The sequence below is a fragment of the Thrips palmi genome, unplaced genomic scaffold (genome assembly GCF_012932325.1).
Source record: "Thrips palmi isolate BJ-2018 unplaced genomic scaffold, TpBJ-2018v1 HiC_scaffold_16, whole genome shotgun sequence".
NCBI lineage: Eukaryota > Metazoa > Arthropoda > Insecta > Thysanoptera > Thripidae > Thrips > Thrips palmi.
The window spans coordinates 16,296,447-16,320,060 of NW_023144625.1; the positions used below are offsets into that span (position 1 = coordinate 16,296,447).

General features: G+C 58.8%; 1 protein-coding gene across 1 annotated transcript in view; it reads right to left on the bottom strand.

The window, feature by feature from the left end:
- The window catches only part of LOC117643043 (Down syndrome cell adhesion molecule-like protein Dscam2), a 48,598-nt gene that overhangs the window by 7,831 nt on the left and 17,153 nt on the right, over positions 1–23,614 (bottom strand). The window contains exons 4-11 of the mRNA XM_034381681.1: positions 5,826–6,155; positions 3,034–3,192; positions 2,802–2,951; positions 2,604–2,724; positions 2,219–2,418; positions 1,819–2,136; positions 380–949; positions 12–299 (exon numbers count right to left, since the gene is read on the bottom strand). Of these exons, the coding sequence (XP_034237572.1) occupies positions 12–299; positions 380–949; positions 1,819–2,136; positions 2,219–2,418; positions 2,604–2,724; positions 2,802–2,951; positions 3,034–3,192; positions 5,826–6,155 (2,136 nt within the window). The remainder of the gene's footprint in view (positions 1–11; positions 300–379; positions 950–1,818; positions 2,137–2,218; positions 2,419–2,603; positions 2,725–2,801; positions 2,952–3,033; positions 3,193–5,825; positions 6,156–23,614) is intronic.

The following is a 23,614-nucleotide window of genomic DNA, read 5'->3' on the forward strand; positions in this document are numbered from 1 at the left end:
GCGTTGCTTACCGTTGACGATGAGCGGCACGGTGAAGCGGTCGGGGCCGGCCACGTTGCTGGCGACGCACGTGTAGTTGGCGGAGTGCTTGGCGGCCACGCGCTCGATGACGAGCACGGAGGAGAACTCGTCGTGGCGCCGCGTGTAGGCGCCGTCCTGGGCCTGCATCCGCAGCGGCCGCCCATCGCGCTCCCAGCGGAAGCTCACGGGCTGGTCGCCCTCCAGGATCTGGCAGCCGATGGCCGCGCGCATGCCCTCGCTCAGGTTCAGCGGCAGGATGGGCATGATCCGCGGCGGGACTGCACAGAGGGAAGAAAGAAACAATCAAACGTTTTGCTCTCGGAAAGTTTGCCGCTAGCGGCGGGGGAGGGGAACTCACTCTGCACGGACACCTCGACGTCCCTGCGGGCGGTGTGCTTCTGGCGGTTGACGGCCTGGCAGGTGTACGTGCCCTGGTCCTCGCTCTGCCGGGCCTGCTGGATGACCAGCGTGCCGTTGCCGAACACCTTTTGGCGCCGCGTCACCGGCAGCATGGCGCCGTCGTGCTCCCACGTGATGGTCTCGATGGGGTAGCCCGCCGCGGGGCACTTGATGACCAGGTCCTTGCCGGCCACCGCCGTGATCCTGGGCATCTCGCGGATGTACGGCTTGCCGTACACGTTGACGCGCGCCGAGTGCGCCTTGAAGCCCACCGAGTTCCTCGCGGTGCACGTGTACTCGCCGCCGTCCTCCTCGCGCACCCCCGTGATGTTGACGTGGCTGATGACGTCGTCGTGGATGGTGACGTACTGGCCCACCAGGAAGCGCTGGCTCTCCGGCAGCGGGAAGCCGTCCAGCGTCCACGAGAACTGCGGCGGCGGGATGCCCACGGCCATGCACTTGAGGGACACGGCGGGGCCGGGCTGCAGCGTCTGCTCCGAGAACGAGTACACCAGCTCGGGCACCGCGTCTGCAAGGGTAACAAACCTCGTTCCAAACTCGTCGCGGAAAAACAACACAGAGAGAAACAATGACAAACAATTTCACGGCAACTTGAATGCGTCAGCGCCAGTCGTCGGTCTTTTATCATCCGCCGCCTCGGCGTCCGGGCCGACCCGACCCGACCCGACCCGCCCCGACCCGCCCGGCCGGATGCAGATTCTGTTATAAGACCGAACTCCCCCTTCGCCTGATTTATTATTTATTCCGTCCCATGTTTCGTGACTTATATGTGAAGTTGTACCGGGCTGCAGACGGCGGCGGCGGCGACGCGCCGGTCGGTGTCCTGGCCGTGCCGCGCCGCGCCGCGCCGCGCAAGTCGCAAGTCACAGCACAGTGGCGCGCGCACCGAGGCAAGGAGAGCAGCGCCGATCACGAAGTTGCTTCCGAGCGACTGGAGCCAACTCTCTACTCGCTGAGCGAGACGTCGCCGAGGACGTCGCGGACACGCGCGACGCGGGGGACGCGGCACTAGGCGAGGCTGTGCTAGACTGATTCCGAACAGCGCTGCGTCGCTCTGTGTCTCTCTCGAACCTGTACGGAACGCCCCATGCGTGCAAGAGAGACAGAGCTGTTGGGAATGGCTGTGGCGCTGGCGCTGGCTGGCGCTGCACTGGCGGGAGGCCGCGAGGCGGAAACACACTTCCGATACCCAACTCGCGCTGGGGCTGCTTCGCTGCTTCGCTGCTTGGAGGGGTGGAGGGAGACACCAAAGGACGACGCAGCACCATGTTGGCCGCTGTGTTTGTGCACACCGCGGTGCGCGCGCCAGCGTCTCCGCCACCCACATTTATTTTGCTGACGACGAGGTTCAAACGCCTTCAGTCCCAGTACACTCACCTCCCAGCTTGAGCTCCGAGGTGCCCTGCGCCATGTCGTGGTCGTTGCTGGCGACGCACTGGTACATGCCGCGGTCCTCCTTGTTGACGGCGCTGATCTTGAGGCGGCTCACCCTGGGCCCGATGACGGCGCCGGGGCCGACGGCCGCCTCCACGGGCGGCGTGAAGATGGAGACGCGCGGGCCGGCCTGCACGGGCACGGCGTCGCGCAGCCACTTGACGTCGTACACGGGCGTGCCGGCCAGGCTGCACTCCAGAGTCGCCTCGGACCCCGTCGACACCTCCTGCCAGGGCGGTGACACGTGCACCGTCAGCGGCGCTGCAAAAACATAAAACCAGTCAGCAAATTATTGTTGTCATTTCTCACAGACTGGGCGAGGAAGTCGTGGAGCGCGACTTGCCTGTGACCTGCAGCGTGATGACGGTGTAGTCCTCGGCCGCGCTGTTGGCCACGCCGCACACGTACATGCCCGTGTCCATGAGGCGGGCCTTCTTGAGGCGCATGGCGCCCGCCAGGATGTTGACGCGGTCGTCGGGCTGCACCAGCTCCATCACCGACAGGTTCTTGGGCGGCTTGCCCGGCTCCTTCTCGCGGGTCCACCTGTTGCAAAGGGCAACGCCGCGTCAAACCTCCCCGCCCTACACCGCGAGGGCCGCGAGCTGCTTAGCGGCTCATGCAAAAACCAAGCGGGCAAAAACGAGTGCGCGGCTGCGCGCCCCCCGGTGGGACTCGAACCCGCGCCGCGGCCTTTTGGCCTTCGCGTGGCGTAGCGCTTGCGCACTTACTTGGACGTGGGCACGGGGTGTCCCTGGGCGAGGCACGGCAGTACCACCTCCTCCCCCACTTTGCCGACGAGTCTCTGGTGTTTTTCCACGTTGAGGCGGAGCTGCGCGCTACCCTTCGGCTCTGCAAACGACACAAAATGAAAGAAAAACCTCGGGGAAGGACGACGCTCATCTCGGGGATTCGAACCCACGGCTCACCTGTGACAATGATCCTGCCGGGCACGCGGTTGGACCTGGTCTGGCCCGTGAGCCGGTGCAGCGTGCGGCAGGTGTACTCCCGGTGCCGGTCCGCCATGGTCACGTCCTGGATGTAGAGGTCCCCGTTGGCCATGACGACGTGCTTGCCCCCTGCAACGCGCACCCCGCACACTCATTCCATCTCTGTTCAAAGCTCGGCAGGCCCCAAAAAACACGCCGCCATCGAACTTACCGACGTCGGAGCTCGGGTACAGGCTGACCTGGTCCACCTCCCACGACGTGACCATGATGTACTCGGCGACGTAGGGCGGCACCTGGCACTTGAGCGTGGCCGTGTTGCCGGCCACCACGTGCTCGTCGTAGACCTGCACGTCGTAGTCCTGCTTCACCACTGCAACAGCAACGAGGCACGGGCGGAGCATTAGCGCCTCAAAAGTCCCCAACAAACCTCGCGCGTTGCCGCGTTGCCGCGTTGCCGCTTTTTAATTCTCTTTGGCCGCCCCTGGAGGATCCTGTGGCCCCTGGCTCCGCGCGAGCTCCCCCAGCACCGCCAGCCCCCCCCCCCCCCCCTCCGGTAATCCGACCGGAATTGTCGGCCATTTTCGCAGAGCCCCAGTCAAGTTCTAAGAGCGCCTTGCGCCGTCCTTCAAAACAGCAGCCCGGTAGTCTGAGCCACTCTGCGCAGGCAGGCGCTGAGACGCTCAGACGCGCATCTTGCTCCAAGACAAGTAGTGCCCGGCGCCGCGGGCGGGGCGCGGCGGGGCGGGGCGACCGCGTGATTGGCTGACCGACTTGGTCGCTCCAGTTCCAGGGAATAAACCCCCGCGGTCTCCGCTTGCTCTGCTCGCTCCGCTTGATTACAGAGGGGCAGCCACCGGGGGGCCTGCGGGGCCTGCGGGGCGCGGGGCCTGCGGGGCTCCAGCGGCCAGGGCAGGCAGGGCAAGCCTTGTCTCTTTGCTTTCGGTCGGCGGGCGGGCCGGCCGGGCCGCGCTCAGGCCAACAAGTGTATCATCGCCGAAAGAGAATAAAAAAGAGAAAGAGGGCGGAAAGAACAAGGTGCGAATCTCACTCGCAGGGCGACTTGAAAGAGCGGCGGGAAGGACAAAGGCGGGAGCGCGAAATTTTTAAATTCTTTTCTTCTTTTTTTTTCTGTCGCGGCAAAGTGACAAAGTGACGTGGCGCGGCGTTATGACGCGAATGGCGGGGGTGTCCTCGCGAGGTTCCCTCGGAATGCGCTGCGGGTGCGAGCGGGACGAACTGCACAAGAAAGGCGGAGGCGTGCGAGGAGCGGCCTCCAGGTGGGGCGCGGTCGGACGTGCAAAACAGCCCAAAACGGCCAATGAGTCCATAAGCGGTGGGGCGGGGCGGGCGGGGCGGCGGGCGGGCGGGCGGGGCGGGCGGGGCGACGCGGCCAGCCCTTACCGCCAACTTCTTGCGGCGTGTCCTTCGTCCTCCCAAGTTCCCTTATGCAAACTATGGCAGGTTTGCCTGCCCTAATGAGGCACCTTCTGACCGAGCAGGCCGCTCCAGTGGAGGGCCAGCCAAGGCCCTGGCGGAGGGGCGGCCTGGAGCCTGCAGTCCGGTGGCTGGAGTCCAGCGTCGCCGCCAAAACCCGCGGCCCTGCGGCCCTGCGGCATGGCGCCGAGAAAGGGGCTGCAGGTGACTGCGTGAGCTGAGGCCGGGGCTCCGGGACCCTCGCCGTCATCCCCAGCTCGCGCCATGTCGCCACCATGTCCTCGGGCAGGGTTTATTGCGCAGTGCGAGAGGGTGCCCTATCAGAAAGGGTTCTGCACGGCGTCCCGGTAGGGCTCGATGGGGCTCGCCCGGCCCGGCAGGGCTCGATCAAGCAGCTCGGAGCCAATCCGCACGCTTTGAGTCCCCGAAGACTCGACCCTATCCCCTCTGCCCGCCCCTCTGCCCATCCCTCTGCCAAGTAGGCAAACCGCAATGCTTTGATAACAGTCCGTGCCTCCCCTCCCGGTGCGTGCGGTGGGAGCCAGCCGGCCCAGCCAGCCGGCCCGGCCAGCCGGCCCAGCCAGCCGGGTGGGCTGTCCCCTGTAAAGTAGGCCAGCATCATCACGGGGAAGGGCTGCCAACTCTCCGCCGTAAACTTTTTCCCTTTTATTTCCCCGTCGCGGTGACACTGGGGCGGGGCGGGGCGGGGCGCGGTGGCAGGCCCGGCCGCGCGGACTCGTGTGTGCGGATATCATCGAGAGAGGTGAGCGTATTCAGCGAGGGGGCCTCATTGTCTGGCAGCGTATTAATTTATAAAACCCCCGGCGTGTCGCCGTGCTGCCCCCGCGCCGCCCCCGCGCCGCCCCCGCGCCGCCCCCGCGCCGCCACGCCGCACACGCTGTCGCAACACGTTTCGGGGCCGGGGCGAGGCGGGGCGGGGCGGGGCGGGGCGGGGCGGGGCGGGCCCACATAACCTCCCCGTAGAGTGGAGTGACTGTCGCCAACTCAAACAAACTCGGCCCGGGACATGAATGCAATATTAATTCGCGTTCGCGTGGTGGACGCACAAACAAGCCGCAGCGCAGATTTACACTGGTATCGGGCGAGTGGGGGAAGGGGGCGGGGAGGAAAAGTGAAAAGTGCAAAGGCGCGCCGCCGCCGGGCTTGGCGGATAAATACGAGCGTGGCGCCGGGGGACTTTGCGGTACAGCCTCAGTCTATTACGGCCGCGTAAATAGATTTGTTGCAAGGATTTGAGGCGGCCGGCCGCGCCGCAGCCCGATGCCGTATGGCGATAACTCGTGCTCACGCTCGCTTAGCCTGGTCTCTGGTCTTTGGCGGACTGGCAGAAAAAGAGGGAAGGGGGAGGAGAAGCAGGGGCGTGAGAATTTATAGACACGACGATGGAGCTGTACTCGCGCCCAGCCAGGCCGCCGCCACCGCCTTGGCGCACCTTGGTGGTACGTGCGCCGTGCGCGGGGGTGGGGGTGGTCGTAGTGCTGGCGAGGCGGATGAGACGCCAGGAAGCCGCGCGCGGGGGGGGGGGGGGGGGCTGGCTGGCCCGCTTACCTCCGTGCACGTGCACGTCCTTGGAGATGATGGCGCCGACCTGGTTGGAGGCCCGGCACCGGTACTTGACGGCGTGGACGTCGGAGCGGTACAGCTCCATCGGGAAGGCCAGCATCTCGAGGGAGCCGTTGGGGTGCGTGTGTCGCAGGCCGGCGATGGGCAGCGCGGGAACGCCCTCCGGTGTGCCGGTCACGATCTGCCAAGTGATCCTGGGCGGCGGCGACCCGGTCGCCATGCAGTCCAGCCGCAGCCCCGACGAGTTGGAGAAGGCGGCGCGGTGCGGGGGCTCCACCGAGAAGACGGGGCCCTGCAGGTCTGCCGCGCTGCATGCTGCAAGCAACAACAACAGGGCTCAGCTCCAAACAACAACATAAAGCACCGAGAAAACAACAGCTCCGCAAGTCGACGGCCCTGCTCGCCCTGCTTGCCCTGCTGCGCGAGTTCGGTTGCTTACGACGCTGGTATCTATCTACTTAGCCGCTTCGCTGGCGCCGGTTCAATTCCGTGCGGCAGTATCGTGTTTTACTAGAGTTTCTACCTACACTGGCAGGCAGGCAGGCAGGCGGGGGCTGACCGCTGACAAAGGCAACCCCCTTCCCTTTTTCCTCCCCGCGTTTGGCACTGCTCCTGAGGCATGCAGAGCTGGCTCCGATAACAGCCTGCCCGCCAGCCCGCCTGCCAGTCCCCGGGGACGTGTTTCCCACGCGGTACATCGCCCGCCCTGGCGGCCCTGGCGCCCCGCTCACGGAGAGCAGTTCCTCCGGGACGCGCCTTCCCGACACAGGCAGTCAGGTTAATGGCATGGACTCCGTAGATCAGCAAACTTGTGCGGTAATTACACAAGTTCCATAACGTTCAGCGCCTTCAGCCTTGTTTGTCGAGGCGAGGTACGTTCAGGGCTTCGGGCTTTGCGTTTCGGGGAGCCGAACGAGCGCCCCGCCGAGCCGAGCCGAGCCGAGCTAGCGAGCGAGTGGCATTGCAACATTTCATCTCTCTTTTTCGGAGCCAGCAACAGCGCGCCCCCGACTGCCCGCCTGGCCTGTCCGCGCCGCTCAAAGTTGTGTCGCTGATTTGATTGCTTACGGCCTGCCCGCCAGCTGCCGGGAGGCCTTGTCGGCCTGCCCCGCCCCGCCCCGCCAACTTGAAATCCCTGTCAAGGCGACGACGACGTCCAGAGGCAGCCAGAGGCACCCAGAGGCTCGGACAGGCGCTGTCTGCCCTCGTCCCTGTTCCTTGTTGTTCCTCGTCATCGTAAAAAGCGCGCTGGGCCCCGGGGCCCGGCCGAGTCCATCGATTCGGCCTTCTTCTCCTCCTCGGCGACGCTGGAGCCGCTGCTGCTGCTCGCGATCCCCCAGCGCCTGTTCCTGTTGGCCTCGCCTCGCCGCTGCGCCAAAAGGCGGCTCGCGGGGCGGACGGACGGACGGACGGACGTCGGACGGACGAGCAGCAGCGGCCGTAAGGCGAATTGGAGTAGTGGAGGCACTCGCTCTGCTCGCTCCGTCCTCGTCGGTTGGTTAGCAATCTCCGTTACCCCCACCCCACCCCCCGGCCGTGTGGGGGCGGGGCGGGGCGGGGCGGCCCCACGCTGGCTAGCGAGCCCGGCTAGCCCCACCACAGGCCACAGTGGCCGGCCGGGGCTACTTTGCTTCCTCTGGCAGACGACACACAAGACGATACAACATCCGTCTCGGTTTCGCCGACCGAAAGGAAGGAAAAAGAAAAGGACTGGTCGCAGTGGGTGAAACACGAGGACGCGGAGGCAGCGCAGCCTGCAGGCTTGCAACGAGGGAGGAGTGGCGGGGAGTGGCGGGCCGCAGCGACGGGGTACACTGCAGGGCTGTTGCTGCAGCCTGCAGATTTGCCAGAGAGACAAAAAGAGAGAGAGAGAACACACGAAAGCGACCGCCAACTGCCGCCTCCGCTGCAGCGCGCCGCTGCCAATACAACGAAGCTTTGCTTTCGGTACAGTACGAGAAAGTCACCAAGTACCAACACAGAGCGCCCTTGGCGGGTCTGTATATTTTGTTTCATACAGAATTTTAATTACTATCTTTGGAATGAGCCCGCATACTACCCCGTATAAGGAAACCAAACGAGTATTATAACTGAGAAATTTGAAAGGGAAAAGAAAAAAAATTTGAACTCTACACCCCCTCCCCAGTCTTAATGGGGAGGCCTCCTGCTTTACTTCGGTGTTCGGGATGGGAACCGGTGCTATCAGGTACCTGGGGTTAATCCCGTCAGCGACTCTAAGCGTTCGCCGGGGGACCCAGTAGGACCCCAAAGCTCAGGCAGCTGGGTGAGAGCACCCAGTACGAAGCTCTTAGAGGGGCGGGACGTAGAGTGAGACGACAGAGAGACAGAGAGAGACTCAGACAGAGAAGAGGTTTGGTGGGAGCTTTTTGTTTTCGTAGGGTTGGTTGTGTACCCCATGGTACCCCCACTGTCCGGCGCTCCCGTACCGAACATACAGCGTTTTAGGCCAGCTTCAAAGGACTTATCATCGCCTCCCCGACGAATCAAGGAGGCACCACCCGCAACCACACACCGGATGGTCTGGATTGATGGATCAAATACTCCATCGCTCCAGTGCCGAGGCCAACCCGCCGAAGCGGATTGCTTTTTAGACACCCACAGCGGAGTGGCCAGGTGAATGTGACTCTGACCACTACGCTATCACGCTTGTACGTCTGGCAGCGTGTTGGACGACGGGTTTGAGTTGCAGTGCGAGGAAGGTAGTCGAAAAATGTAACGAAATGATGAGTTTCGATCCCCGGACCCCGCCACCGGGTTCACACGATTTTACGCTCTCGGCCACCACGGCCCATGATGAGGGGACCGGCGTGAGGTGGGTTCTTGACGCAATAGGACTCGACCGACCCGGCCAAAATTTCGCAAGAAGTTGGGGGAGTCGAACCGCCGACCCTGGCCTTGGGAACCGACGCCTCTACTCCCTGGACCACCACGTCCCATGCACGGAGGTGGCTCACGTTCACGGGTTTCAACCGCACTGGGTGAGGCAGTAAAATTAAATGGAAATATTTGTTAGGAGTCGAACCTCCGGCATGTGGGTCTGTTGCACACGGCTCCGCTCGGATGGCCTCGAACCACCACCCTTAGGATAGTAAGTCGAAAAAACGTATGTGACGCTGGTATTCGAACGCCGGCCTACGGTAACTCGATCCCACGTCTCTAACCTCTCGGCTATCACAGCAGTTGTGAAACGCGACGGATCATCTGCTTTCATTAACGTTCGTTGAATGAGATTTTTTTTGCAGCCCGGCCACGCTGCTGCCACTGCCACGCTGCCACGCTGCCGCGCTGCCACGCAGGGCGCGCAGAACTAATGACATGTGTCACAATGGCAAGGTTGGCAACGCGAATGGGAGAAGGAATGAACGGAGCAAACAGCGCGGAAACAAAACATGGAGGTATTGGTTGAGGCAGAAGTGCGGCTCTATTATTGACTGAGAACGAACGCCGGAGGAGGGGAGGGGAGGGGGGGGAGGGGAGGGGGGGGGGAGGGGAGGGGGGGGAGGGGTTGAACAACAACTCGGCGCAGCGCTCATACGCCACAATCAATCTCCTACTCCCCCTCCTCCCCCTCTGCTGTTGCTGTTGCTCGGATCCTTTAATTTTGCCCTCCAGAGCCCCTCCCTCTCCGACCACCCCCCGCCCTCTTCACAGGCGCGAGTGTTGAAACCAACGCGCTGACGGCGTGGCGCGGCGTGGCGCGGCGTGGTGCGGCGTTTCGCAGATTGTTTTGTGCTGCGGGGCCTCGTCGAGTCACCCCCGCGGCCCCGGGGCACCGTCCCGGCCGTCCCGGCCACGCCGACCGCCCCGCGCTCCGGGTCGCCTTTCTGAATGGCATATCGGCGGCCGATAACCGGGGACCTCTCGGAGCCCCGTCCGTGTATCAGGGTGGTGGTCACGGCGGCGAGGAGCGGCGGCAGGGGCCTGGAGCCAAGATTCGCGCGGATGAACAAAAGGAAAAGACGAAAACAAAAAAAAAGGGTCCCTCAGGGGATGCGCGCGCCTTCGGTATTCGAACCCACGTCAGGAGTTTTCGTTTGTTCTTTTGCTGAGCGTGCGTAGCCCCTCTCTGAAGGGGTCGGCGGGGTCCGAATACCGACTCCGCCCCCTGCATATGCAGAAACTGTCCCCGAAATGGCGAAATCACTGACGGTAAGCCTCATGCCATTACCGCTGCCAGGCCGGGGCCGGGGCCGCCAGGCGGGGCCACGGCCGCGCACGTCAGGGCTTTTGCTTTTTCATTTTCCACTTTCGCGGAATACCTCGCCGCTCCGAACGGCTGCGCGCTCCGCCACGCTCCGCCTCGCTCCGCCCCGCACGCCGCCGACATGAAGTATGTCCGCGCCGAGTGGGGCGGCCTGGCCGGCCTGGCTGGCTGGCATGTGAGCACGGAGAACGGGCAGGGCAGGACCGGGCCAGCCGCCCCCTTCCACTTGCCGGTATGAATTGTTTGCGGTCCATCCGTAGCGATCAGCGGCCTGGCGGGCGCAGCGGCCACATTCTGAAGTGACTCGTCGCTCTGTCTCTCTCGCTCTCGAGAGGCGGCACTCCGTACGAGGTGCGAGAGAGACGGAGAGACAAAAGCACTGTTCGGAATCAGTCTGCAGCACAGGGCGGCCCATACATTTTCATGTAGATGGCGCTCGAACCGCCCTTGTTGCCGCCGCCAACGCCACAACAGACGCCCCTCTCCCTCTCTCCCCGCCAACCCCTTCTCTTTCTCTCTCTCTCTCTCTCCCTCCCGCGGCCGCCCTCTGAAGGGCCCCGTAATTGGGACTAAATAACGAGGCGGGGGATCAAGTGGGCCGTGGCGGGGAATTGATGCAGGACCGGGCCTGGGCCAGGGCGAGGCCGGGGCCCGCTCGCCCCAATGCAGGACCGCGCCGTGCCGGGCCACGGCCATCGAAGAGACGCTGATTAAGAAGCAGCGCGCTCGCACAGCCCCACGCCAGCCCTACGCCAGGAATTTTGGCGTACAATGCCGCCAATAGCGCGCCGGCAACTGGGAAACTACTACCCGCTGCTCCACCTGGGGCCTGGCTGCCTGGCTGCCTGGCTGCTGGGGCCGCGGAGGCAAATAGTTGTCGAGCCGCGCCGCCGCGACGACGCCGCGCCGCCGGTTAAACTCGGCGCGAAACAGTTCGGCGTACTCGTTGGAGGAAGCGCGGAGGGCGGAGGGCGCCAGAGTCAGAGTCATGGGGCGGCAGGGCAGGGCGGGGCAGGGCGGGGCAGGGCAGCCAGGCCAGGCCAGACGGTCGCGGCCACTACCCCTCTCGCTTGGCTTGACTTGGCTTCACCTCGGTCCATTCATAAAGTTAACAAGGTGCTTCCCCCGCCTCCTTTTCGGCGCTACCTGGGCGACCAGGCGGACGGCGCGGACGGCCAGGCCCCACCCTGGCAGGCGACGGGGCCACCTCGGCTCCCTTCCCGAAGGGGTCCCAGGGCCCCACCCCGCCGGGGCGGTGGGGCGGTGGGGGCGGCGGTGCTGCCGGGGTCCGGGGGGTGGGCGGGGCGAGGGGCGGGGCGAGGGGCGGGGCGAGGGGCGGGGGGTCAACGAGCAGCACGTTTCTGGCTTGGCGCGGCGCTGGCTCGGCCGTGCTCCGCCGTGCTCCGCGCAGCTTGGCGCTGCCCCGGCCTTCTTCGTCCTCCTTCCAGTCCTCCCAGTCCTTCCAGGCTCCAGTCCTTCTTGGCCCGGCCGGCCTACCTTCTGGCGGCCGCTGCGGCGGCGGCCACGGACTCCACCAAACTTTCACCAGCAATCATGGAAAAATGGGAAACCGTCGCCGGTTTTTCGGGCGCCGATCTTTTTTTCCCTTTCTGGTCGGCTGTTGAAAACTCGGCCATGCCGCCTCGTCGATGCCGTGGAAAGTGAAGGGGCGAAGGGCTCGCCCCGACCGGGCAGCGCGCGGCGAGGCACCCTTCCTTGAAAGCCCGCCCGAGGGGCTGAGGCGTCGGGGCCCTGGGCCACCCTGGGCCGTGGAGAGGTGTTGCTGGCGACGGCATCGGAAATACGGAGAGGAGGGGTTGGCGGAGGGGAGGGAAAGGGAAGGGACGCTTAATTCTTCGATAGCCGTCGCTCCCAGGCGCGACTAATGAATGGCTTTGGGCCGGATCGCGGCGGTGGCAGTGGAGGAGATGGTGGTGGTGGTGGTGGTGACGGTGGAGGAGGAGGTGGAGGTGGCGGTAGCAAAGCTCCAACTCCCATTCAGACAAGATGAACTGGACTGATATCGTTATCCAGGCGGGCCGGGCCGCAGTAACAACCCGCGCGAACACGCACGCACACACACACACACATACACGGCCCGTGCGTCATGCGTGTGTCCGTCCGTCCGCCGTAAACGCCGGGCATGTGCACCCCCAGCACGGCGGACACGACCGCACACACACAGACACACAACACACACAGACAGAGAACACAGGAAATCCAAAGTCCATAAGCAGCACCGAATCGGCCCATATTTCTCTCGTTGCGTGCTGGGGGCGTGGCGGGGCGTGGCGGGGCGGGGCGGGGCGGGGCGGGCGGGGCGGGGCGGGGTGGCCGGCATCGAATGTGGCCGATGGCGCGGCGGCGTCCGGTTTCTCAAACGCAGAAATGATAATAGCAACGAAACGATAAGCGCCAGCACGCCTCGCCGCGCGCCGCACTGCGCGGCCGACAGCGGGGGCCGACAAGCGACCGACGTCTTGCCAGAGCACAACATTTATTTTCATTTTTTTCAAATAAAGAAAGAAGTGGCCGCATTGCGCAGCAGGCCGCCCTTTTAAGAGCGGCGTTGTGCCCCGAGAAGGCGCTGCTCTTGCTGCCGGGTGTCTCGGCCGGGCGGCGAGTGGGGGGGGGGGGGGGGCTGCAGGGGCGGATCGGCGCAGCGACAAGGGGCAAAAGGAGCAAGGAAAACGGTGCTCATTACGCGGCGGCGAGAGACAGGGGCCTAAAACCCTAATGACAGTGCCCCCCTCCCCCTCCTCCCCACCTCACACCCGGTAGAGCCCGGGGCTGACAGCATGAAACATTCTATTTGGGGTGATGGGGCACGGAGACACGGAATAATTTTTGGCCCCCTCCCCCACCTCACACCGCCACCCGATCCCCGCGCGCGCGCTCTCCCGCCCGGCTCGGCCTGGCTTACCCCTTGCCGAGGACGCACTGGCCGGAGAGCAGGGTCGGGGCGTCGGGGAGGGAGCCGAGGCCACCAGGGCCAGGCCCTGGGCCAGGCCGCCGCCAAGCCGGTGCGGAACCAAGCCCAACGTGCAACTAATGAGAAGAGAAAGATTGCGCGGAAACAGTCGCACCCAGCACGGCGAGCACGCCACAGTGGGCTGGGATCGCATTCTAGCCGCTTAAAAATAATTTTTTGAAAGTCGTCCAAATAGGCCGATTTTAAATGTATTTGATAGGAAATTTTCCGTAGATTCCAAATCTGGTCTTGGAATTGACGTGCGACAAATACTTTGGCCGCTACATGCCGTCAAAGTACAACATTCGGTAGAAGTTCCAAATTAATGCTAAAAATAAGCTGTTATATTTTTATACTTTGTGAGCGATTGGAATGCTAATTTCAAACTTCCGCTGGGTTCCTCTTGAAGCTTAAGGTCTGCCCTTTAAAATGGTACCAATGTTTTTGTTTTCTGACCAAAATTGAATGAACGGCGCTCCATTTTACCACAAATTACGCAAATTATCATTAAAAAAACGTAAAGTTTGAGATCTACTACCGAATCAACCCCAATCAAGCACGTCTGTACACTAGAAATTGACGTCAGGTATGTCTTGATAAAGGATCAACCGAGAAAAGCTGCGCAAACTTGCGCAAACGCAAACGCAAGGCTCTAAAAATGTTATTTTTCGCCGAAAAATTGCATTTTGTCAAAAAGTAGTGGACTGACGTCACGGGTGTGCTCGTTAGCACTGTGAGCGTGCTTGCGCACAAGCACACGATCAACGCTGCTGCTGCGCGCGCACAGCGAGTGGAGCGCGGTCTTAGGTTGTTACAGCCGAGCTGTACAAATATTGCTCGCGGAACAGAAATGCAATGCAAATGGGTGTCAAACGACTGGTAATGTTTAAAAGTGGCCGATGCGTTTGACTATCGTCTCTTCCCCATGTCAAGTTTTGATCTACTTCCGCTAACATGACGTCTGTTTACTTCCGGTTCGGCATCAACGAAAGTTTCCTATTGTTGACGAGTAGAGAATAAGGAAAGCCACAAAACCGGAAAGATCGCCTGCAACTGAACCTCAGACATTTGTTCGAATGTTTTACCGTGTTTTGCTTGTAACGTTTTCGGAAGTGACGCTATTTTAAAAAAGCTTTTTCTTTTCGCTTTCAATGTCTCATAGTGAAATTTGACCCATATTGTCTGTATTGTCTATTCAGTATTTTCATGTCCTCATGAATATATCCAAGTAACCAGGAATTCATTTTGCTTCCCTACCTTTTCCATGTCTAACACTGTTTGAAGGTCCAGCTAGGCCCTATTTTTAACATAACCCTTAAAACCATAGAGAGTCCTCAAAACAAACAAAAATGAAGAAAAATGGTCCTTTCTGAGGCCATAGAGCCTGAAATCAAAGTCTGAGGTCAACTTCGATGTCAAATTCGGCATCAGCACACTCAAAAACATGAGATATGATGTTAATCTCAACACCAAAATTTTTGACCAACTACACCCTACCGAGATTTGAACCCGGGTTTCATGGATTCGGTCGCAGGTTCATCAAATTGTAAAATATGGTTAGGGAGTTATTTTGTGCCATTATAAGAAGCTACACACCAAATTTGAAGGCTCTACGACCAAAAGTGACAGAGAAATTAATTATAAGCGGCTAGAATGCGATCCCAGCCCACTGTGAGGCGGGCGGCCGGGCAAGACCGTAATAAACACGGGGGCTGCCCGAAGGCCCAGAGGCCCGCAGGCCCGCAGGCCCGAAGGCCCGAAGGCCCAGCGTGGTGCAGCAAGCGGGATCAAGCAGCCGGCAGTGACAAACGGGACTGGATGATGAAAGAGAGGCACGCACGCGCTCGCACACTCCCACTCCCACTCTCTCTCTCTCTCTCTCTCTCTCTCTCTCTCTCTCTCTCTCTCTCTCTCTCTCTCCTCTCTCCCCTCACACACACACGCACACACACACACACACTGCGGGCGGCGCTGCGGGGTGGATGCTGATTGGCCGATCCCGAGGCGGTGCCGCGGGGCGTTGCGACAATGCCGCCGCCCGACGCCGAGCTCGGCGACGACGGCGACGACGGCACCGTCAGCGCGGCGCGCGTCACGGCCTGACGGAGCCCACACGCCGAGCGACGCCGAGCGACGCCGGGCCACCGCGAGTATCGACACGTTCCTTCTTTGATGCCCCCCGCCACACGGCGCGCCCGGGGCGGGGCAAGGCGGGGTGGGCTGCACCTCGAGGGCTCGCTTCGAGAGCACACGCTACGCGGATTTCCTTGCTCGCGAGGAGCGTGTCCTTCGGCGTCCTTCGGCGTCCCTCGTCGTCTGCTCTTATTTTCGCCCCTTGGTACTGCTCGGGGTCTGCACTGGCCCGAGCAGGCTAGAGCAGGCGGGCGGCAGGCGGGGGATGTATGACTTTTATAACTCCTGCCCCCGCTTCGTTGTGCTGCTCCAGCCTCCAGTCGGGGCCACGCTGGAGCGGCGCTAGAGCTGGAGCAAGCACGTTTGGAAGCAAGCTGCTGGAGCCGAGGGGAGCCATCCAGTAGCCGTTCCCCTTTGTAGCGCCCCCCCCCCCCCCCCCGGCCGGCGTAGCCCCCCCACCGGGCGTTCACGGTGAGGTGGGTTTCAAACGGGTGCTGCCACTCCGTGCCACTCGGGGCCGTACGGCCCGATGTTGTTGTTGTTGCTGCTGCTCGCTAGCTGTTGTTGTTTTGCTGGAACACTGTCGCATAATCACGCCGAATCTCATTTTCTCGGATTGTGAAGTAAAAAGGGTTCGTTAAGAACATTGTCCGGTCTGCTTGCCTCGGCGCCGCTCCCCCGGTCGCTCCCCCGGCCGCTCCTCGCCGGCTACCGCGAGCATAGTGAACATTTTCGAATTAAATACCGCCATGAAGCTGGTTTACGCCCGGCCACGCCGCGCCGCGCCGCGCTGCAGTTTTTATGGCCTCGCCAAGCATGCCAGTTCCACTCGTTCCACTCCTCTGGCCGCCACTGCCGCCGGGGCCGAGGCTGGCCAGCCGAGCGAAACAAAAAAAAAAAAAAACCTTGTTGTGTGCAGTCGGGGGAATAATGAAATAATGAGATGATGTGAGCGATAGGTGGAAAATGGCGCCTGCGTCGCGGCGACCGCGTGTCAGAGTTTGGATCGGTCGACCACATTCATTATTTCTATCGGGTAAAGGTCGACTGGCTGAGAAGGGGGCCAAACTGATCCGTACCGAGATGCATCGAGCTGCAGCGTGCTGCATTACTAAACGGGAGAGAGAGGGGAGGGGAGAGGGGAGAGAGAGAGAGAGAGAGAGAGAGAGAGAGAGAGAGAAAAGGGAGAGAGAGAGGGGGAGAGAGCGAGAGAGAGGGGAGAGAGAGAGAGGGGAGAGAGGGGAGAGAGAGAGAGAGAGAGAGAGAGAGAGAGAGAGGAGAGAGAGAGGGAGGCAGAGGGAAAAGGAAGGGGAAAAGAAACGAGAGCGGGGGGAGGGGAAGAGGGGGAATAGCCGTGTGGTCGGTTGCCAACTACAGGGAGGCAGGCCGTCTCGCATGCCGACCTGCCCGGCCCGGCACAGGCCCGGCCTCCCCAGGGCCGTGTTGCCATTCTCTCGTCTGCGCCTCTCTCCCTCCCCCTCCCCCCCCCCTCCCCGGTCCCCGTCCCACACCCCTCTTGCCCGGCGGAAGCGAGCCGGCCGCCCTGGAAATGTCACACAGGCCCGATAGTCGTTTTGTACTCGCAGCGGGAGAGAGAGAGAGTGTGTGAGTGAGCGCGAGCTTTGATTCCCGCGGCAAGGAAACAGGCGTAGCCGGCGTGGCACGGGCCGCGGAGCAGCGGAGGTAAGAAGGCTGGATTAGGCCTGGAAAGTGGATTGGGCTGGGCCGGGCTGTGCCGGCTGCAAGGCTGCGCGCCGCGCGGGGGGAGGCGGCCGGGGGATTAAGGAAAGAAAGTGGATTTTTGAGGAATGGGGTGAGGGATCCACCCAGAGGAGGAGAAGGAGGAGAAGACGACGTGTTCCCGACACTTTTCGGACCCGCGAGCCGCGAGGGACCCGCCCCGCAGTCCGTTCAGGTCCGCTGGACCGAAGCCGCAGCTAGCCCGCTGGACCGCCCGCTAGCCCGCCGGCCCGCTAGGCGAGGCGGGGAGGACCGGACGACGCGACCCACGGATTAAAATGTAGGGCTCAGCGACGCTACAATGAAAAGGGCGGAGCACGAGTGGCGAGAGAAAATAAAAACATGAAGTGAGAGTAAAAAACGGAGGCCTACAACACAACGTTGTAACGAGACGGGTCTCTGCTGGAATTACGGGGGCGGCACCAAGACAGTAATAAATAAAGAGAGAGAGAGAGAGAGAGAGAGAGAGAGAGAGAGAGAGAGAGAGAGAGAGAGAGAGAGAGAGAGAGAGAGAGAGAGAGAGAGAGAGAGAGAGCAGGAGTGTAGGCGCAATCGAAACGGAGGCGGCAGTATCAACAGCGCGGATGGGGCTGCAGGCGGGCAAGGCAGGCGGCATCGCGACCGTGATATATTGCGAACCGGAGATAAATAAGTTGAAGAGTAGAAAAGGACAGTATATAATATAAAATAAGCACCGTCGGAAACACAAGCGAGAGCGAGTGAGCGAGAGAGAGGTTTGAAAAGGAAGTGGGGGAAAAAGGATGAAGTACGCGGAGAAAGGACGCGCTCGCTGTGGCATTCCGTTCGCTCTGCGCCGCTCGGCGCGCCCCGCGAGCTCTGTGGTCCGTCGCGCCCTCTGTGGGATAAAAATGCGCAGCCCGGCGCAGCCCTGGTCCTCCAGTCCTTTAGTCCTGGCGTGCTCGGCGCGCTCGGCGCGCCCCGCGCGGAGGGGACTGACTAGGGGTACGCGCCGTTTTGTTTGGGCGCGTAGTAGGCGAGCGATGCGTCTGTATTCTTGTAGAAGATGGTGAAGAATATATGCAAAGTAAGGCCAATACAGGGTCAATGTGAAACTCAATTTTAAAAGTTTGGTCACAAATTGGTAAATTTTGGGGAAAGTAAAGGTCTGGGATGAAATTGGAAGTCATTTTCGTGATCAGCAAACCAAAAACTGCAGGAAACTATGTAAAACTCGATGTAAAAATTTTGGTCCGAAATTGGTAAATATTTGGAAAAGTAAAGGTCTGAGATGAAAATGAAAGTCATTTTCGTGATCAGCGCACCAAAAACTGCAGGAAACTATGTAAAACTCGATGTAAAAATTTTGGTCCGAAATTGGTAAATATTTGGAAAAGTAAAGGTCTGAGATGAAATTGGAAGTCATTTTCGTGATCAGCACACCAAAAACTGCAGGAAACTATGTAAAGCTCGATGTAAAAATTTTGGTCCGAAATTGGTAAATATTTGGAAAAGTAAAGGTCTGAGATGAAATTGGAAGTCATTTTCGTGATCAGCACACCAAAAACTGCAGGAAACTATGTAAAACTCGATGTAAAAATTTTGGTCCAAAATTGGTAAATATTTGGAAAAGTAAAGGTCTGGGATGACATTGGAAGTCATTTTTGTGATCAGCACACCAAATACTGCAGAAAGCAATGAAACACCGAGGAAATTTTGGTCGCAAATCATGTAATTCTAGTTGAAAGTATGGGTCTTCAGTTGTTAGGTTTCTTAAGAGCGTTTCCTGTTCATAGTGTCATGCCACGAACCCTGACCCTGTTACTCAGTCGAGTAACATTTAACAGCCAGCATTGAATTGCTTAATACGATTCACAAATACTTCAATTACCATTCGATATCTCCTTGTTACTGAACTTATGAATACGCAATGTTATTAGTAATACCTAAATAGCCTTTCTCCCTTTTAGTTTAAACTAGTGGATTTAACTATATTGATTTATCTGCATTAATAAAAAAGAGACATATTTACAGGCAGGCTGATTTCAACTACTTTACGGAGAAGACCTTCTGTCAGATCCAATGAATCGTGTCATAGAATCCAATGTCGAGGCTACTTATTGCTAAATGCAAGTTTATCTTATTGATAATGATAGTCATGGTGTGTTATTTAATCTTTGAAACAGTTTAGCAAAAGTATTTACCTAACATTCTGAGTAAATTAAAAAAAAAAAGCAAACTCAAACCATGACCAACACAAATTACCAGTTGTCGCAGACAATGTATGATTAAGTTAAAAGAATCGTCTCATGAAATCATATGACCAAGTCAGTGAATCGTCTCATTGAATCTGATGTCAATGTCAAACCTTGAATGCGCTACACTCACTCATCATATGGTTTTCTTTAAGGTTAGTACTATAGTAAACTCACAGCATTGCAATGAAGCCTTTTCCCAGAATCAGTGCCAAGAGTCAGCAAAGACTATTTATTTTGGCAAGATTAGCATCTGGTTTGTAGTCATAGAATGTATTAATATATTTTCTAACTGTTATTGAGCAAAGCAAACAACTGAAAAATATAGTGTCTGAGAATATAAATGGAAATACACTCACAAAGGTTAAAAAGACCAAACATTCTTGCAATTATCAAACACACTCCACTGACTAAAACATTTCCCCTGTAGTGGGGGAGGGGAGAGGGTGGACGGACGGACGAAACGCGTAATAATTGTCACTTTCATTTTCCGTATTTCACTGAGTTGACTCTCCGGAGGGGTTTCAATCATTCTAAAATATCGAAAAACTATGACCGTACTCACTTCTAAGCCCTTCTGCTCTTTAGTTTGTTTTATTTGCCAATGTTTTGACAGGTCCCGTATTTAAGAGTCGCGGCTGCAAGTATGAAAAATTGCTACGAGCTGGCAAGCACTGCCAACCTAACCACGCTAAGAACCTAATTCAAAAAGATGTTTTGAATATTTCAAACAATAGTAATCGTGAATATAAGATAAACTCCCCCTGGGGGAGATTTAGGAGCCTTCCGGTGCGAAATTTTGAAACTATTTGTGCGGTAGTTGCTGAGAAACGTGAGTGAGTTACGGACACACAGACAGACAGACGCACGACCAGTCACTTTTTGGTACCCCCAAACACGGCATGGGCTCGCTATCGCTCGCCAATAAATGAAGCCTGCTTATATGATTAATGAACAGCTGGAGGCCGAAACAGCATCAAGCAGCCTTCGGGCTTGCCTTCGGGCCCCGGGTCGGGCCTCGGCATGGCCTCGGTGGAGGCGCATCGCGGCGGGGCCTCAGCCTCCCCGGTGTGGCGTCAGCCAGGCGTCAGCCTCGGCCAACTTCACGGCCCGCCACCCGCTCGACTCCAAGGTATTACCCACGCTGCAGCAGCGCCAAGCAGCGCCAAGCAGCGCGCTGCCGTCAACGCGTGTGTGTGTGCGTGTGTTTGAGCGCGCGTGGGCGTGTAGGTGAGTGTACGTGAGCCAGCCGAGCCGAGCACCTCCCGGCGAAATTAGACCCGTAAATGAAGCGGGGAGATCCGGCGCAACAATACATCAAACAACACAGCCACTTCCTCACACGCACGCACTCACACACGGGCGGGCAGTCTGTGCAGAGTCAAGATTAACTAGTTCCGGCAGACCAGGTGGTGGCGGCGGCGGCGTCGGCTGTTGTGAAGTAGAAGAGAAACATATTGAAGGAGCGGCGGCGCACCGACGCGGCTCGGCTCCTCTGTTGCGATCGCTCCATCAGGTGGACTAGGTCGACGAAGTTAGAGGGAGAGAGGCCCAAACGAAATAATCTGTGCCATGTTTGCTCCACTCCCCTCCCCGGATGCGTGTCCCAGACGCCCTGCCCTACTTACCTTCTCCCGTCCCCCAAGGTTTTTATCAGCTCTATTTTTATTATTCTTTCACCCCCGGCTCCGGGTTCCTTCCCCCTTCTCTCTCTCTCTCTCTCTCTCTCTCTCTCTCTCTCTCTCTCTCTCTCTCTCTCTCTATCCCCCCCCCCCTCTCTCCTCCCCCTGCACGTCCCCCCTCATCAGTCGCTACGACTTCACACAAGAGGATTTGCGGTTCGGAAAAGAAGTTTTGCGGCGAGCGAGGAGAAACTTGGCCGGTTATGTCAATAAAGGCGCGGCAAAGAAAATTAAAGTGTTGGCAGATCTCGCGTGCGGAGCGGAGTGGTGGAGTGTGCCGAGCCGACTCGAGGAGTGAGGACTTCGGTTGGATTCCCTTCACGCCCTTCGCGCCTCGCTCCGCTCTCTCTCTGTCCCCCGCACTCATGCTCCCACACTCTCTCACACTCACACATGCACACACACGCACGCGCGCACTCGCATGAGTCTCCCTAGTCCAACGCGCGAGGACAGTAGCCGAACACACAGACACCCTCGGTCGGATTTGCGCAGTGTTTGCGTTTTGCGCGTTCCTTTTATTTAGGCGGCGGGTTCGGAGGCCTCGGATGATGTGACGAAAACTCGCCGTCGCTTCGAGGAGAGAGTGCGAGCGACGGAAGGTTCGGGCGACTACAATACCATCTATCAAAATGTTTTCGGGAACAAAAAAAAAGAGGAAAAAGGCAAAATCGTCGAGAGCAGCGCGCATTCTCCGCGCGTCGTTCGGATGCTGTTATTTTTTGTCTGCTGAGCTGCTTTCCCGTGACAGATTACTTTTTATTCCGGTTGTTTCGGAACAACGGCCTCATCGGGGCTTCACTTCACGCTCTCGTTTATTTGCCCCGCATATTCTTTTACACGCACGCGCGCTGTCGCCCGCTGGGCGGACCCGGCACACTGGGCGGGCCAGCCACATTGCCAGGGACTGCACTCACGCTAATGCCAAACAAACAATAACAAAACCGGACATATTTGGTTTACTCGCTCGCCCAGTCCGTGAGGTCGGCGGTATCGTCTGCTTTTCCAGGCGGTCCGTTAAATAACAAAATCACTACTAGGTAACGGACCGGACGCTCCGTCTCTCTCACTCCTCCGACGTGACGCCTGGCGTAGCCTGGCGAGGCGCAGCCCTCCTCTCGACACAAACAGAACCGTATCACCGCCACATAATACATTTCCCCGCTCCTTTTTCAAAGGTAAAAAAAGAGAAGAAACCTTTCCTTTCCCATTTTCCCACCATTCTATTTATTATTTCTGCCATCCAGAGCGAGGGAGGGTGAGAGGTAGACAGGGGAAGCAAGGGGTGGGGAAAGAAGGGAGGGGGAATGAGAAATGAAGGAATAGCGGGGGCGTGGCACTTTATTCAATATGAATTGAACTCATCCGAGCCATGAGCAATCAGACCGTGAATGAAAGAGCGCATCCCCGACGCGGCCGCCGCGCGGAGAGAGCAGTGGAGGGGGGACGGTCACAGCCCGACCGGGCCCGGCGGGGGGCGAGTTGAGAATACTAAGTTGATACAGAGGCTGCTTCGGCTGCCACTGGTTTGTGTGGCGTGTGTGTGTGTGCGTGTGCGTGTGTTGAGGGCTTAGGCGAGTGGGCGAGGGGGGCTAGTGGAGGGGCAGCGCAAGCCATACACAGATAGCGAGTGACACAATCAGGAAGGATGCAAGTCTAGTCACGCGTGTGTGGTCGTGTGCCTGTGTGCGTGTTGTTGTGATCTTATTTCCAAATTCACTCTCCCCCTTCCTCTAACTCGCTCTTTTTGTAGCCGCCACCACCAGCTTTTGGCTGGCAGCGTGAGTCCCCGTCCGTCCGCAGCGTCCGCAGCGTCCACAGCGCGCAACCCAACCCGCTCTGCGCGCTGGCCAGGTCTATTCTGTTTTATTGGCTTCATTTCCTGACAAACTTAATAAATTTGGTTTGGTGGGGGTGCTGGTGGGGAGGGGAGGCCGCGGGCACTGAGAGTTGGCCTGGACGCGCCACGCCGCGCCGCGCCACGCCACGGCTCGTTTCTCCCAAAGTTTTGCCATTACATATTTAAAGAAAGGCCGGGGCGGCGGTTCGCGGGCGGCAATTTTTTTTGTTCCTTATTCTTTCACTCGAAGGACGAGGACGTGACTCCGGCGGCGCGCGCGGCTGGCGCTAAGTAGAGGACAGACGGAGAGGGCGAAGGCCTTGGCGAAGGCGACGCGCAAGGCGTTGGAGGGAGAGGGAAGACAAGACGGGGTCGCCAATTTTATAGACTCGATAAAGTATCGCGGAGAAAGGCCGAAAGGGTGAGGGGGCTTATATCATTCAATCTGTCGGGAGGAATTCAGGGCGAGAGACCGATGGAGGTAATCTGGCGAGGACGGCCTCTCTCTGCACCGCGCCGCGCTGCACCGAGTGCCAAAGCAAGGGCCGGGACATCCCGGGTGGAAGGATCTATAGTGAAACTGCAGTTTAAACTGTAGTGCCAAAACTACAGTTCCTGAACTGCAGTTTTTGGTAAGAACAAAGTGCAGAATAAGTCCAGTTTCAGTTTGCTCATGGATCTGTAGTTTGCTGTGTATGTAAACTGCTTTCTAGCTGAACTGCTATTTGTTGACCAGGTATTAAGTACTATCTGTAGTTAAAAAGTGAAGTTAAAAGTTTTTTAATACTACTCTACTTTAACAGTCCACTACTGAAGATCCGCCTTCACTTATATCTGCAGCAGGATCTACAAAGGAAATAAAGTTTCTGCTCATACTTTTTTACACAATGACAAACTAGTTGAATGTTTACTACAATTTGTAGTAATTTTTCGCTTAAGGCATAGTTTAAGATGTCAAGCACTACAACTTGAT